This window comes from Primulina eburnea, chromosome 7, assembly GCF_022965805.1.
Source record: "Primulina eburnea isolate SZY01 chromosome 7, ASM2296580v1, whole genome shotgun sequence".
In the NCBI taxonomy this organism is placed as follows: domain Eukaryota; kingdom Viridiplantae; phylum Streptophyta; class Magnoliopsida; order Lamiales; family Gesneriaceae; genus Primulina; species Primulina eburnea.
The window spans coordinates 1,260,902-1,275,431 of record NC_133107.1 but is presented as its reverse complement, the minus strand read 5'-3'; the positions used below and the strand labels follow the sequence as shown (position 1 = coordinate 1,275,431).

At 33.9% G+C, this 14,530-nt stretch overlaps 3 protein-coding genes across 4 annotated transcripts in view; 2 read left to right on the top strand and 1 right to left on the bottom strand.

Moving 5' to 3' along the window:
• LOC140836402 (protein SWEETIE) overlaps positions 1–3,488 on the top strand; it is a 34,900-nt gene extending 31,412 nt beyond the window's left edge. For both annotated transcript variants that reach the window (XM_073201888.1, XM_073201887.1), the window contains exons 44-48: positions 870–1,180; positions 1,256–1,390; positions 1,470–1,634; positions 1,713–1,838; positions 2,487–3,488. In XM_073201888.1, the coding sequence (XP_073057989.1) occupies positions 870–1,180; positions 1,256–1,390; positions 1,470–1,634; positions 1,713–1,838; positions 2,487–3,338 (1,589 nt within the window). In that variant the 3' untranslated portion in view covers positions 3,339–3,488. The remainder of the gene's footprint in view (positions 1–869; positions 1,181–1,255; positions 1,391–1,469; positions 1,635–1,712; positions 1,839–2,486) is intronic.
• Positions 3,489–3,904: 416 nt separating this feature from the next.
• On the bottom strand, positions 3,905–8,425 carry LOC140836401 (ubiquitin receptor RAD23d-like). The gene is made up of 12 exons (XM_073201886.1): positions 8,191–8,425; positions 6,994–7,155; positions 6,742–6,795; positions 6,018–6,088; positions 5,863–5,916; positions 5,596–5,773; positions 5,240–5,380; positions 5,066–5,131; positions 4,937–4,984; positions 4,729–4,835; positions 4,506–4,584; positions 3,905–4,110 (listed from the first exon to the last, which is right to left on the bottom strand). Exons 1-12 carry the CDS (start codon positions 8,254–8,256, stop codon positions 3,994–3,996), a joined length of 1,143 nt encoding a protein of 380 aa, XP_073057987.1. The 5' UTR covers positions 8,257–8,425; the 3' UTR covers positions 3,905–3,993.
• A 2,464-nt stretch (positions 8,426–10,889) lies between these two features.
• On the top strand, positions 10,890–14,134 carry LOC140835945 (cytokinin hydroxylase-like). The gene is made up of 5 exons (XM_073201356.1): positions 10,890–11,318; positions 11,410–11,636; positions 11,719–11,960; positions 12,045–12,432; positions 13,470–14,134. Exons 1-5 carry the CDS (start codon positions 11,039–11,041, stop codon positions 13,890–13,892), a joined length of 1,560 nt encoding a protein of 519 aa, XP_073057457.1. The 5' UTR covers positions 10,890–11,038; the 3' UTR covers positions 13,893–14,134.
• The last annotated feature ends 396 nt before the right edge of the window (positions 14,135–14,530 follow it).

The window sequence follows — 14,530 nt, the reverse complement described above, 5'->3', positions numbered from 1 at the left end:
AAATTTGGAACAAATATCTGTGGAAGTCTTGAAAGAAAACCAAAACGCTAATTTGGAACATATATTATTGTTTACAAATTTTCTTGCAATACGGGTCATATACCGGAAGTAGATATGGCAAAGACCATAAAAATACAGTCATCATTTACGCTGAAATAATCCGATAAATGACAAATGGATGTTTATTGTTACTATGAGAAACTTGAAATCTTTGACCTATGTTGCAGGCCAATTATAAGCAATAACATCTGCTCCAAATTAATGTGCTGGTTTTCGTTTAAGGCTTCCACAAATGTTTACCAATTTCTGAAATGAGAAACTGCAACTTAAAATTAACAATGATGCAACCACAAGCGCAGAATTTACTGTGTTTGATGCTAAAATTAAAATTTATATCTTAATGTTTCATTTTTTCAACTTATGTAAGAATATTGTCGATTCTAAATGGCAGTTTTTATCAGGAAAAGAGGGAGATTGGTATAAACGGTTCCATTTACATTATTTGTGTTTGGGATTGAAGCTTGTGGTGTTTGTGTTTCTCAAAATACGGAAAGAATTAAAGAAGTGAATTTGCTAGTTGCACCTTGGCGTTTTGTGTAATAATTAAATACTATCTAGCATATATTCATTTGCAGGATTTATTCTCTTACAAAGTTCAACCTTTAAATTATAATTCCTTTACTACATAGCTGAACATTGTTTAGACTTTAAATTTCAATAGTTGATTATGGTAAAAAATATGATAAAATTCAAATTAAATTTCAATTTGAGAAGAATCAACTCCATCAGAATGTGAATTTATCGGTGATCCGTTACGTTTCATTGAGTAACATGTAGAATGGATTGGGTTGATGATTCTTTTATTGCAGAAAAATCTGAACTTGTGGCTGATGGCATTACCCACTTGGCATCAATAATCAGAGCTTGTCTATGTGCTACTGCTAAGTTCACAAATGATTGCATTGATGCAATTCATCAATTGCAAAATAAGAGCTTCCACTTGCGCAAAATTCTGTACTTGAAGCTTGCCTTTTCTGTGGAACAAGTTTTTTCACTTGCTTCTCTAGCTTTTGTTTTTGAAGGTTCTGGAGATAGCCTAGAAAGTAACCCTGTGTTGTTCAGAATGCTGCATCACAGCATTCAATGTATCCAGGCCATGCTTGGTGATTCTGACATACAGGTGGTCAAATTCAGAGTTTTTCTTTTTGGTTGAGGCATTCACTTTCAAGTATGAAACTCGAAGTTATATGTGCAGATTCAAGCAGTTGGTCTGCAGGTAGTGAAAGTCATATTACAGAAAGGGATTGGTGCAGCGTCCAACACTTTCTTAATCTTTTTTGTTGGTGAGCTTGTTGGAGATTTGTTGATCATAATTCAGAATGTATTGGAGGTGATAATTTCATTTGGCAAAACTTAAAATGTCATTTTGACATCACCTTATGTGCCCAGTAATTTGATTTTGATTGCAGAAACACGTTGAAAGAGAAGCAGTTGCTATTGCTGGAGAATGTCTGAAAATCCTAACGCTTCTGCATACCCTGTCAAAGGGTTGTGATCATCAGAAGGGTGTGATAAACCTGCTTTTGGAAGCTATTCTCACAATTTTTTCAATATCAGATGGTTCTCTGTCTCAGGTAATCCCATTGGCATACACTGCATGCTTAATATTTATTTTCTTCTTTATCTAAGCTAATCGTCAATTTTAATTACAGCAAGTTCATGATTTACAAAGCGTATCTATAAAAATTGTTTCACAACTTGCACAAATTCCTAGTTCAGCAGTTTCTGTCAAGGAGATTTTATTGGCAATGCCCACCACACAAAGACAGCAGCTTCAGGTTCTTTTCTTGCTTTATTATTCAGGCTTTGGTATTCTTGGAATGAGTCAAAAGATTTTGGTTGTCTCCACAGTGTTGCTATCCTAGAATCATCAGTTCACCTAGGTTTGAAAAGGGATACGTGTATTGAGGGAGGAGAAACTTAGATTATTAAACAATTTAGTGCCAGTTAACAAGTGTGCCAAGTGCTGAGTAGCTTGTCTCCTGTACTCATCTTTCATGAGAATCGTCTTAGATCAATGAATGAGAAGTACCCTGTAAAAATAAATGTCTGATTCCTAATTGTTCTTGTTGCTATTACTGTTGATATCCTTATGTTTTCCTCCATTTTTACAGTTATCTGTATGAGCTCTCTTGGCGTGAATGACTTAATTTCACAGTCTAATCGGCTTAAGCTTCAAGACAACTTTATCTATAAAATAATGGTTCGTTGGTACATTAAATAGTGTGTGCGTGTTATTTTTTCCGAGTGCATGATAATTTACTGAGTTTCTAGGTATTTTGCACCACTTTGTTTCTTGTTTGGAATCTCCAAATTTAAATTTTTTCTGATTTCAATTCCATGCTCTGGGAATTCAAGTTTTGAGCTCTCCTTTCTAATCTCCTGCATTAAAATTTGGGATTCCGATTTCAACCCAATGCTTTCAGGACATCATCCGCGCTTCTGTTACGCAATACCAGATCCCAAAACCGGCCGAATCCTCTGGAGCACCTTTGGTAATCAAGTTACCTTCACAGACAGAGCAAAATGAAACCAACAGTTCCCTTCAGTTGGCCCCTCCAAAGGATTCCACAGAGGAATCTGATAGTAACAGTACCGTCGAAGAAGATGATGATTGGGATACATTCCAGTCATTTCCTGCCTCGAGAAATGGAACTGCTCCTGCGGAAGAAAGAGGTACCTCTTGCTCAGATAATAGTATCGGAGACTCAACTCCTCCGTCTTGTGGCAACAAGGAGAATCTCATTGCTGAAGATCAAGATCTTGATGAAGGAGCAGATAAAAGCAATCAGATGGTAGAACACCATGTTACTGAAGAAGGCAGTAGCGGTGATAATGAATCTTTCAATTTCTATCAACTGAGTGATAACATCGAGCCCAGCAATTCAGATAGCCCAGAGTTGTGCAATATTATGTCTGATCAAGTTCAAGACGAATTCGAGACCACAGTGACGTCCCCCAGCAATGAGAACAATCAGCTTTTATCAGATGCTATTGATACAGAAATTAAAGAAATCCGCCGTGATCCATCTGATAGACATAGCACTGGAAGTTCCCACCGTAACAAGCAAGGCTTGTCCGAACCTCAATCCACCGAAATTGCATTTGGTCATGATGAGCTATCTCGAGAAGACGTCCACGAGGACGGCATGGATATCAATGGTCGTGACAATTCTATTGACTGTGGGCAAGAGAGGCTTTCATTGTCAAAAAATTATTCTTTGGTTGTCTCCACAATCGAGCACGCCAGCCAATCCAAGCCTGATCCGTTGCCTTAACCAATGTGTTTCAAATCACCGAATTTGGTGGTGATTGGTCAGCAGATCTTGAGTTTATGGTTTTATATGTTGTTTTGCTGAAGGGAGGCGTCAATATTATTGGCTACTTGATATTTCTTTTTTACTTTCTTATTATTGTCATATTTTCTATTTTGATTTTTTGCATATCTTTATCTAACAATAATATCGTCTCCCGAACCATTCATTCTTTTGCTGCTGCCACATCCGAGTTTCTGCATGCCATTTAAGTTGACCCAAAATGAACTTAACAAAGGGAAAGACCGTCACTTTGCCACAATAGAGGTAAATGTCTCCCCACATTTTCAAAGTATGTAATTCGGTAGCACGCAATTTTAGCTAATGCGGGTTAATTATATCTCACGTCACGAAATTTTAAGCTAATGCGCTGTATTTTTAACTATAATTTTCCTTCGTATCTTAGCAATTAATATTGTGTATATATCTAAATTCATAGCTCTCTCTAAATTCATTGCAGATGTTTTCATAAAAGAAAATATCGACTCCGCGTAATAAATTTGCGACACAAGAAGATTTTATACCATAAATATTAGGAAACTCTTTGTATTCATCCAAATTTTAAAAAAATCCATATTGCAAGAAAGAGATGTTAAACGGCAAGTCGAGAAGACAAATTTCACTCATCAAACTCATGCATGTGATCTAACAAGTAGTTAGCAGCCAACTCCTCATTCTTGTTGCACGCAAAGAATACTTCTAATACCAAAGCCCGATCAAAACCCATAGCTTCAAGCTGCGAGTAGCAGTACCAAAAATTAGTAAAATTCACTGTCGATAACATAGCAACAGAAAAATTATTGCAATTCAAGTATGTAGCTGAAATACGAAAAGATTCGCCAATTAAGCAATTCGTTTAATTTCAAATTCGTACTTATCTAAGAACACACGAGTGTGGTAAATTGTTGCCGAATTTACTTCAAGTCAGTCAGCAAAACTATATACTAGAGAGCATGATAAGGAGATATAAGATATATCCCATCAATGTGCGAGTTTAAGATAAAATATCTAGTAGTAAGAAATGAATTGAAATCCAAGTGTAGTAACCAAATGATGAGATGGATTACATGGTTACATCAAAACACATGTGATGTGACAGACGAACTCTAATTGAATAAGAAAAAAACTCACCCGTTCAATTGCTTCCCGCTCTTCCGGTGTGACAGTGATGGCCTGTGGCATTGCTTCAGCAAATTGTCCTAATATGTTCCTGGAAACATCAAATGTCATAACCAGAGCTCAGAAGAGAATCAGAAAGTTAGTACTAATACAGGTAAATCTCACTCTTCCCCTTTGAAAGGTTGAAATATTAACGTAAAGAATGTTAAAAGTAAATTAAATCAAGTTTCCTCACCCTTCCCCCTCGACAGGTTCATTAATGAGACGTAGAAAGTCAGCCTGATGCTCTTGAATCATTCTCACTAGTTGTGGATTTTGTTTTCCAAGCTCTTGAAGCATAGGCTGCACACAAGGAAAGATACAATCAAAAGCCTTAGAGGTGATATTAGAGAATTAACATTTACAACCAGTATCTGTATAACTAAATGGCGTAATTTAAGAACCTGCAATATTTGAGGATTGGCTTGCACCATGGCTCGCAGTGTTTGAAACTGAGAACAATAAAAAGAAGAAAACAAGATCAAACCATCGTTCAATTCCTAATAGAAAGATGTCTAGAAAAGCAGCAGTACCTGTTGACTGTTGCGTAGAAAATCTAGGCTCCCGGTACTTGCATTGGAGCCCATATTGGGGAGGCCCTGATAACAGAAAGATACAATTACTAGTCTCTGTTTTTCTTAAGGTAATATTTTTTCTTGTTCTCTCCAAAAAAGATCATATGAAATCTAAGAGTAACAAATTACTACCTGAGGAAAAAGATCCAAAGGATTGGCATTAGGTCCACCTGGAGGTACAGCTAGCTGTGTAGCTTGGGCTGAAGTATTCACAGGCAGCCCACCAGTAGGCGGTTGAGCTGCAGGAGCAAGTTCTGCTTGCTCTGGAATACCCTGAGGTGACATTTTTTCTCAAACAATTATAAACATGATACAAGATGCACAGAATATTAATTTAAAACAAATCACAGAAATGTAGTAATTTCATTTTAACTCACTGCCATTTTTTGCAAATAAAAAATGCAATAATCCCTCACCATGTACTAAAAAATTGGGACATAATAAGAGGAAGAAACAGGGTAAAATGAACAAGAATTGTGGAGACTGACAGAATAGAGGTATTCAACAGCCCTCTCAGGATTATTAAAAGCTGCACGGAGCGCCCGAACAACTGTGTCTCTATCCCAACTTCCACCGCCCATATCAAGAATATGTTGAACAGTACCCTCCAAGTTACTTCCAGCAACTAGATTTGAAGCTGCTTGACCATAGACATCTGTCATCGAGCTGTTTGAACAGAAAAACGTCTCTTTGTAATGAAAAGTCTGGCAGTAAATATCCAACCGATATCACACATAATAAACAGATAAGTTTACTCCAAAGCAGTGGTAGGTGCAGGAACAGGAGCGGACTCTGGAGCTGATTGTGGACTGCAAATGCATGAAACAGAAATTATTTATTGGAATCTTGAAGTAGAAATTAATTTGTTATTGGTGCATAGCTGAAATATAAAAGAACAATATGAACTCACGGTGCAACAGCTGGTGTCAGGGGTGCTGCTATTGGCTGAGTTGAAGGAGGTGTATTACTTGCAGTTTGGCCCTACAAAAAAAAAATAACCGAACAATAGATATCAACAGATTTGACATTCTAAACGTGTCATGCACTCATGCACCTAAATTTGGAAGTAAATTCTAGAACATACCGGAGATCTTGCATGATACAAATTCATTAGGTTTTTCCCATTATGGCGATGTTTATTTTATAGATGTCTTCACCGACAATTTACCATCCTGATACCCTCAACAGAGAGGCAACATATAGTGTATGCTTCAAAAATTTTGGAACTACTGCAGGGTTGTCATTGAATATTTTTTTGTGTTTTCTACTTTTTCCTGACTTTATGTTTGATGGTCTACGTGTGATGTCAGGGTATGTCGGTTTCCAGACTTCATTTTCTACAATGGTTGCTAACAAGATCAAATCATGGAAGCATGTTGAGACAAAATCCCTAGAAAATCTACTCATGATCATCCCACTTACCCTTGAATAATCAGTTCAACATTTAAATACTATCAAAAAACAAATCCACAAGCACATTAAAAATTGGCAAGCTAAAAGAGGATGCAATTTCTTGATATACAAAATTTCTAAATAGATCCATCATGATAAAATAATTAACTTCGAATATGCAAAAATGTTTCTTGAATTATGCTAAGACAAAACAGGGCAAAAATAAAGATGGATAAACTCACTGTGCTTGCTGGTGCGGCAGATGTGGTTGAGGCTCCACTTGATGATGCCTTGTTCTACAAAATTTCCACATGCACGTATGGTCAACAATAAATAAAATTTTCTTTTTCTTTGGCGTTAAGATGCACTCTAGTATCTGGGTTTTACAGGCGACAGAAACTAAAAAGAGTAATTAGGTATTAGCAATAGATCTTCTCTAACGAGTAATTAGGTATTAGCTACAGAACTTCTCTAGAGGATAGGATGACAATTACCTTGGTCAACATAATTACCACAAAAGTTTTTTCAGCAACTTTGTTCTCTTCCAGTGTAGTGTCATCCTTAAGAACTTTCCCTTGATGAATAAGCATCTGCTGAGAAGCTGGATAGATGTCAGAACCCTGAATTTTCTCAATATTTTTCTTCACATCCCCCACCTGAAAAGCAGGTAACTATATGAATATACGAACAACGTACATATGTCAAACAAGGGAAAAAACATACCAGTTATACTGAGAAACTCTATCATGTCCCAAATTAAATATTCACTTATTCACAATCAGACAGCAAGGCCATAGCTAGCAATGATTGATATTTGATCTTTAGTGTGATGCATTAGAAAATGTTCAAAGTGGATTAAATTAGTCCAGAAACAATATACAAAAGAAAGTGAGTAATGACAAATACTACTTACACACGAAAAAATAAAAACCAATACCAAATTTACAGTTTAACTTTACCTCCATGGAATTGGAGCAACTGATCATAATTCCATGAGAAATTACCAGAAAACTTTTTGCAGCGAGCAATAAAAGCGTTCAAATTCTTGGCTATAAGTAAGGTATTAGATTCAAAATCCATATCTGAGACAATTCGATCCTATTGATGAATGTAACTGCATTCTTGCCCATCCCCATATAAAATATGCCCATCTTATAATAGATTACTAAAAAATTGAGCTGCTTTTAAATTACTGCAGAAGCAACCAACACAAATTGGGAAATTACCACCAGCTTATTCCGTCCCCAATAAAGTAGTGGACGCTTGATAAGCACCTTCAACATACAATCTCAAACGCCATGAGTTAAGATCACCTCTGATCAAACACGATTTACTACACCTTTCACTTGAAAGATTTATAGAATGCTCGAGAATATATACCCCTCACATAGATTGCACAATCCAGGTAGCCTTATATCGGAACCAACAATTCAAACACACAAGCAAATCCCAGAGCAAAATTAACTTAAATACATAAAGAGAAAAGAACATTAATACCGATTTCCATCACAACCATTAAAAACCCTACGCCGCTAATTCCTTTTTAAAAAAGGAAAATGACCCGATTAAGAACCCTAATTGCTCTCCAATAACAAAATCTAAAAGAATTCAAGCGGAAATCATGCAGACAAAAATGTGTGAACTAATTTATGTATCTCAGAGCGACAGATAGGAAGATGATAAATCCATACGGTATCTTCGGGTTTCACTTCGATCTCGAAGTGGGTTCCCTTCAAAGTCTTCACAAAAATCTTCATCTTCCACCTTCCAATACGTCTGTACGATTCCAGAAACGGCACCTCCAATCACCGGTCCCGCCGGCGCCGAATATATTTACGTGTGTGTATATGAAAAGGGTAGGCAAAAAATCTTCAAGCACACGCCAGCGCTTTAACAGCAGCGGTTACTGCTACAGCTACAGTTTATATAGAAGAGGTGATAATTATTGTCTTACAACGCGGTGACTAATTGGTATCGTAACACACAATAAGCGATCGACACGTGTGAAATGAATAAAAGACAGTAAAAAAATCTGAGAAAACCTCGGTGTTTCAAAAAATTAAAATTAAAAACAATGAATTATGATATCTATTACTATTCTATTAAAAATTTAGGTTAGGTTCTTTAAAGTTAAGAAAAATATAATTTAATCGACAAATTAATAATTTATTACTTTAAAAAAATTCATTCAAAGAATATAAATATTTAACTGAACGAAATCATTCGTATGCTATTGTCTGTATTATAGTAATAAAATAATATAAAAAAAATTCTTTGTATATACTTTTTATAAAAATAAATGTTATAATATATATGGAAAAAAAACTATTGGTACTGTATTTCGAGAATCCAACATTTGGATAATTCGAATTTATTTAATGAATATATTTATGGTTCACGAATTTATTTAACATTTTATAAAATATAAACGAGATTAATAAATATAAATTATAAATTTAAATATTCTTGAAATTCATTAAAAAATTTGTAAATTTATTCTAATAAATAAATTTAATAGATTTTCTATATATTTCACAATTAATGTATAAAATCAATACATCAAATATCAAAATTATTATTTTTATATAATATTTTTTATATTTTATTTTATCTAGTCTCATTTTAATTTCAAATATTTATAACAATTTTCTCAATTCTTTTAAATAAATACTTCATTTTTATTTTTTTTTTCAAAACACACGTAAATAGTGTACAACGACCCGCTAATAATAATAAATAATAAATAAATAAATAAATGAAAGAGAAGACTCCATTGCCCGGAACAAAACCCAAAATTCTGGACAAAATCGATTAAATTTAATAGAAGTAAATACGGCTCAAAGAAATCTGATTCGTAAACGATAACATTTTTCTTAGCCTGGTAGGCTGTATGATTCTATTATCCAATTACAAATTTTAAAAATAATTTTAAGTATTTTATGTTTTCCTCTTGAATAAATGTCATGTGAATCAGTCTCTCACGTGTTGATTGGTTCATATATTAAGTGAATAGTAAAATTTTTGACATAAAACAAAAAAAAATTCATGAGACATGTCGAGTAAGAAAACCATTTCAAAATTAACGTGTGAGACAGTATCTTTGTGAAAATAAAATATTTATTTATAAAAAAAACGTATTTTTATTGTGTTCATTGTCATTTTATCATAGTGCTTTATTTAAAAAACTTTTAATTTTTATTGGGCTCAACACGAATATGGGCCTTCCCCAGATGTAGTACTGGGTTACGAAATATTTTCAAAACGAACCTACGAGCCCATCTTTAGGAGAGTGTAAATATGTTACCACTACTTTAATTTTAACGATGAATAATGATTAATCATCGCTTAAAATATTAAAATGAAATTTTAAATGTATTTTTTAAACATTTAAAGTATACATTTCAGGTCCGTTTGGAAAAGTACTTATAAAACATTTTTATAAAATTATTTTTTACAAAAATTTAGAAAATGTTTTAAAAGTTGTTTTAAGAACGTTTATACAACTACTGTATAAAACGTTTTTAACGTTAAAAAATAATATATTTTGATTCTTATCAGTGTCTTAATTTCTAAAAACATAAAAAAAAAAAAAACATTTCTCAATTATTCTTTAAAAAACTATAATTGAAGGTTTTCAAAAACTTATCCAAACACATACTATAATTGTTTTCGCTTATAAAATACTAAAAATATTTTTGAAATATTTGTCCAAATAGAATTACAGTCTCTTACGATTTTTAATTTTAATTTTTAATTTTTAATGTATTGTATGTAATTTGTATTTACAGTAGCATGATATGTTTTTTTTAAAATAAAAAAATTTAGATGCTAATAAGAGAGCTGCACAGTGCTGCCACAAGATCGAATTATGAATCTCTGTCTCTCCTGTTTGAAAACAATTAGTTATTGTCTTTCTTCACATGCAAATTGTATGTTGTCCACGTAGTTATATATTTATTTTTTAGTCCGAGATATATTTGTTATAATTGTATCTTAAATTCAATATTTCGTCTTAAATTTTAGAATATCGTTACATGATATAATTTTATGATTGATGATCGATATGTTTACCCTTATAATTTTTCATGGAGTAGGTCTCTTGTGAGACGTTCTCATGAATCTTTATTTGTGAGACGAGTCAACCCTATCGATATTCACAATAAAAAGTAATACTCTTAGCATAAAAATTAATATTTTTTCGTTAATAACCCAAATAAGATACACGTCTCACAAAATATGACTCGTATAACCGTCTCACACAAGTTTTTATCTTATTCGTATATCCGAACTGATACGTGAGAGTTGGTAGCAAAAAGAAAATTATATAGTGATCATGTCTCAAAGTTTTCATTAAACAAGTTAGCTTTAATTGCCCATATCATATAATTGGCACTATAAATACACACACTTCCCCGCACTCCATTGCCATCAAAACAGAAACTCAACAACAAACCCCCACACCCATCCTCATTCTTTTGGTAGGCGCACAAATTACAGAGTTTCTCCCATCGTCTCTGTGTTTTTAATCCATCTTCCACCATGGAATTGGTGGTTTTCATGGCCATATTCATATTATGCCTCTATTTCCTCCTAAAAGTTGTTTATGAAACTATATCATGTTACTACATAACCCCGAAAAGAATCAGGAAAATAATGGAAAAACAGGGAGTGCACGGCCCAAAACCCCGATTCCTGGTTGGCAACATCTTGGAGATGGCTTCTTTGGTGGCGAAATCAACCTCCCACGACATGGACTCGATCAACCATGATATCGTGGGACGTCTCCTTCCTCATTTCGTTTCTTGGTCCGAGTCATACGGTAAGTACTTGATTTATAGAGCATATTACATGTACAGACAGGGTTGTGTTTTGTATATGATCAAGATTCCTGATGGTGCAAATTTTTGTAGGGAAGAGATTTATATATTGGAACGGAATTGAGCCCAGGATGTGCTTAACCGAAACCGAACTTATCAAAGAACTTTTATCTAAATACAGCACAATTTCCGGGAAATCATGGCTGCAACAACAGGGCTCTAAGCATTTTATCGGGCATGGTTTGTTAATGGCGAATGGGGACGACTGGTACCATCAACGACACATTGTGGCACCAGCATTCATGGGAGACAAGCTAAGGGTATACATGTTTATATATATTCGTGAATAGTATGTCAAGAAATGTCAATATCAAAGTATTTAGTTCAAAAAATTGTGGGCAGATCTATGCAGTATACATGGTGGAATGCACCAAACAGATGCTGCAGTCACTGGAGAATGAAGTAAAGAATGGCCGAACAGAATTTGAAATAGGCGAATACATGAGCCGACTAACGGCTGAGATCATTTCAAGGACTGAATTTGATTGCAACTATGAAAAGGGGAAGCAAATATTTCATCTGTTAACAGTTTTGCAGCATCTTTGTGCTCAAGCAAGCCGCCATTTGTGCTTCCCTGGAAGCCGGTACGCAACTATCATATTCAAACAACAAATTTCTCATATTTTCTTTTGAAAGTACTAGGATTTTTTAAAAATGCCTGCATACAGGTTTTTTCCAAGCAAATACAACAGAGAAATAAAATCACTGAAAATGGAGGTGGAAAGGCTGTTAATGGAGATAATACAGAGTAGAAAAGACTGCGTAGAAATAGGGCGAAGCTTGTCTCACGGGAATGATTTGCTGGGAATTTTGCTTAACGAGATGCAGAAGAAGAGGAGTAACGGGTTCAGTTTGAACTTACAAGTAATAATGGATGAGTGCAAGACTTTCTTTTTTGCTGGGCATGAGACCACAGCTCTGTTGCTGACTTGGACAGTGATGTTGCTGGCGATTAATCGGGATTGGCAGGAGAAAGTGCGCGCGGAGGTCAGCCAAGTCTGCTGCGGCAGTGGCGGTGCTGCGCCGTCTGTCGATCAGCTCTCGAAACTTACTTTGGTGAGTACTGCACGCACCTTATTTTTTTTCCCATTCCTTGTTTCTTTTAAAAACATGGACACAGTTTTTATAATTAGTTTGAAATTATTTTATTTTAATGGTGATTGATAATAAAATTTAAAATCTTAATATGATATGCACTAACACATGAATTCTTGACAAAGTCAAATAATTTAATGTGAGTACATGAATTCTTGACAAAGTCAAAATCCGAATTTGTGATTATATATGATCAATGGTTAAAAACACCTGAAAATTCCAAAAATCCTTATTTTAAAATTTTTACCCGATCATCCCCTCCAAATAACCATATAATATAATAATTTTCTTAGCCGAGCTTGTAATATAATAAATATATTATTATTCGCATGCATGTCGCAACAAACATTTGCATCACATGAGCTGGATTTCTATAATCGCTTAAACTCACTGGCAATAGTTTTAAATTATATATATATATATATATATATATATATATATATATATATATATAGTAAAAATATACTCCTATATCTTTATTATATGGTGAGGACTGATTTCTTACAAATTTTGTGCGTGATTAATGAATCAAAAGTTTTGACTTACAGGATCAAAAACCTTTTAAAGAGAACTGTGTATAAAATAATTCAAAAGTTTTTTTTATAGTGGAATAACGATATTAAAAGTAAAAAAAATATTAAGAGGTACAAAAACATATATAAATGAACTTGTATCAATATAAAATAATTCAAGAAGAGCTATCATTCTTCTTTTGTGACCCTCCAACTCCACCACCATAAACGACACAGTGCATTAAAAAATCTGCAATTTTTGGTTGTTTGCAACTGATAATTATTTTTATTTTAGGTAAAAGAGAGCTACTTTTTATGATATTATATTTATTATTATTTTTTTTTGGGGTACGTACGTATTGGATAGCATATACAGTATCATCACTCTTTTTTTTTTCTTGAAAAATGTGGATTTTGGTCCACAAAGATTTATTAAAATGCCGGCTAATAAATTTACTTTTTTCTTCTTTTTTTTCCCAACTGCAGTTAAACATGGTGATAAATGAATCACTTAGGTTGTATCCACCAGCGTCAGTACTTCCAAGAATGGCATTTGAAGACATCAAGCTAGGTGATCTCCACATCCCAAAGGGTCTTTCCATATGGATCCCAATGCTTGCCATTCATCACAGTGAAGAGATATGGGGCAAAGATGTGAACGACTTCAATCCCGCTAGATTCGTATCGAAATCATTCGCCTCGGGTCGACATTTCATTCCTTTTGCCGCCGGTCCGAGAAATTGTGTAGGCCAATCTTTTGCCCTGATGGAAGCCAAGATCATATTAGCCATGTTGATCACGAGATTCAGTTTTGATATATCGGAAAATTATCGTCACGCTCCGGTGGTTGTTCTCACGATAAAACCAAAGTATGGTGTTCAAGTCCGTTTGACACCCTTAAGTGCGTGACAAATTTTGCGTCGAGATAATTTTTTGTTTTGGTTTTGAGGTTTTTAAGGTTGAGATTGAAGAGCATTAGTATAATGGTTTTGTTTTGTCACTATATACATGCGGAGATAGAGATGGAGTGATTTGATTATAAGGTATGACTCCACAATTAACAAATAATAATAATAATATCCATATGTAAACGTTTTGAGACAGACGAACTTACCCCATTTTATTAATAATAAACATTATATTTTTAAGAAGATTACACAACGAATATTGTTTATATATATAATCTTTAATTTGCTTGCTCTTAATTAGTTAAGTAATTTCTTGTATCTGGTCATACATATTTGTTATTCATTTAAGTTGGAAAGATGTCCTCTACAGAAGTATATGATTGAGTTGTCTATATTTTGGATAAGTGCAAAATGCCCACATAAAGCTTCGAATCAGTTAAAAAATATGCATAAATACAAAGTCGTGGGTCGAAAAGGTTATCTTCTTTAGCTTTTAGATATATCTGTATATTTTATTTATATCATCATATAGATTAATGATATAGTCTTTTTCGTTTTTTAATTACAATATCGAGTTGGGGTGTGAGATTTTTTTGTTTTTACATAAGTTCCCAACTTATACATCTATTTCTCAAAAAA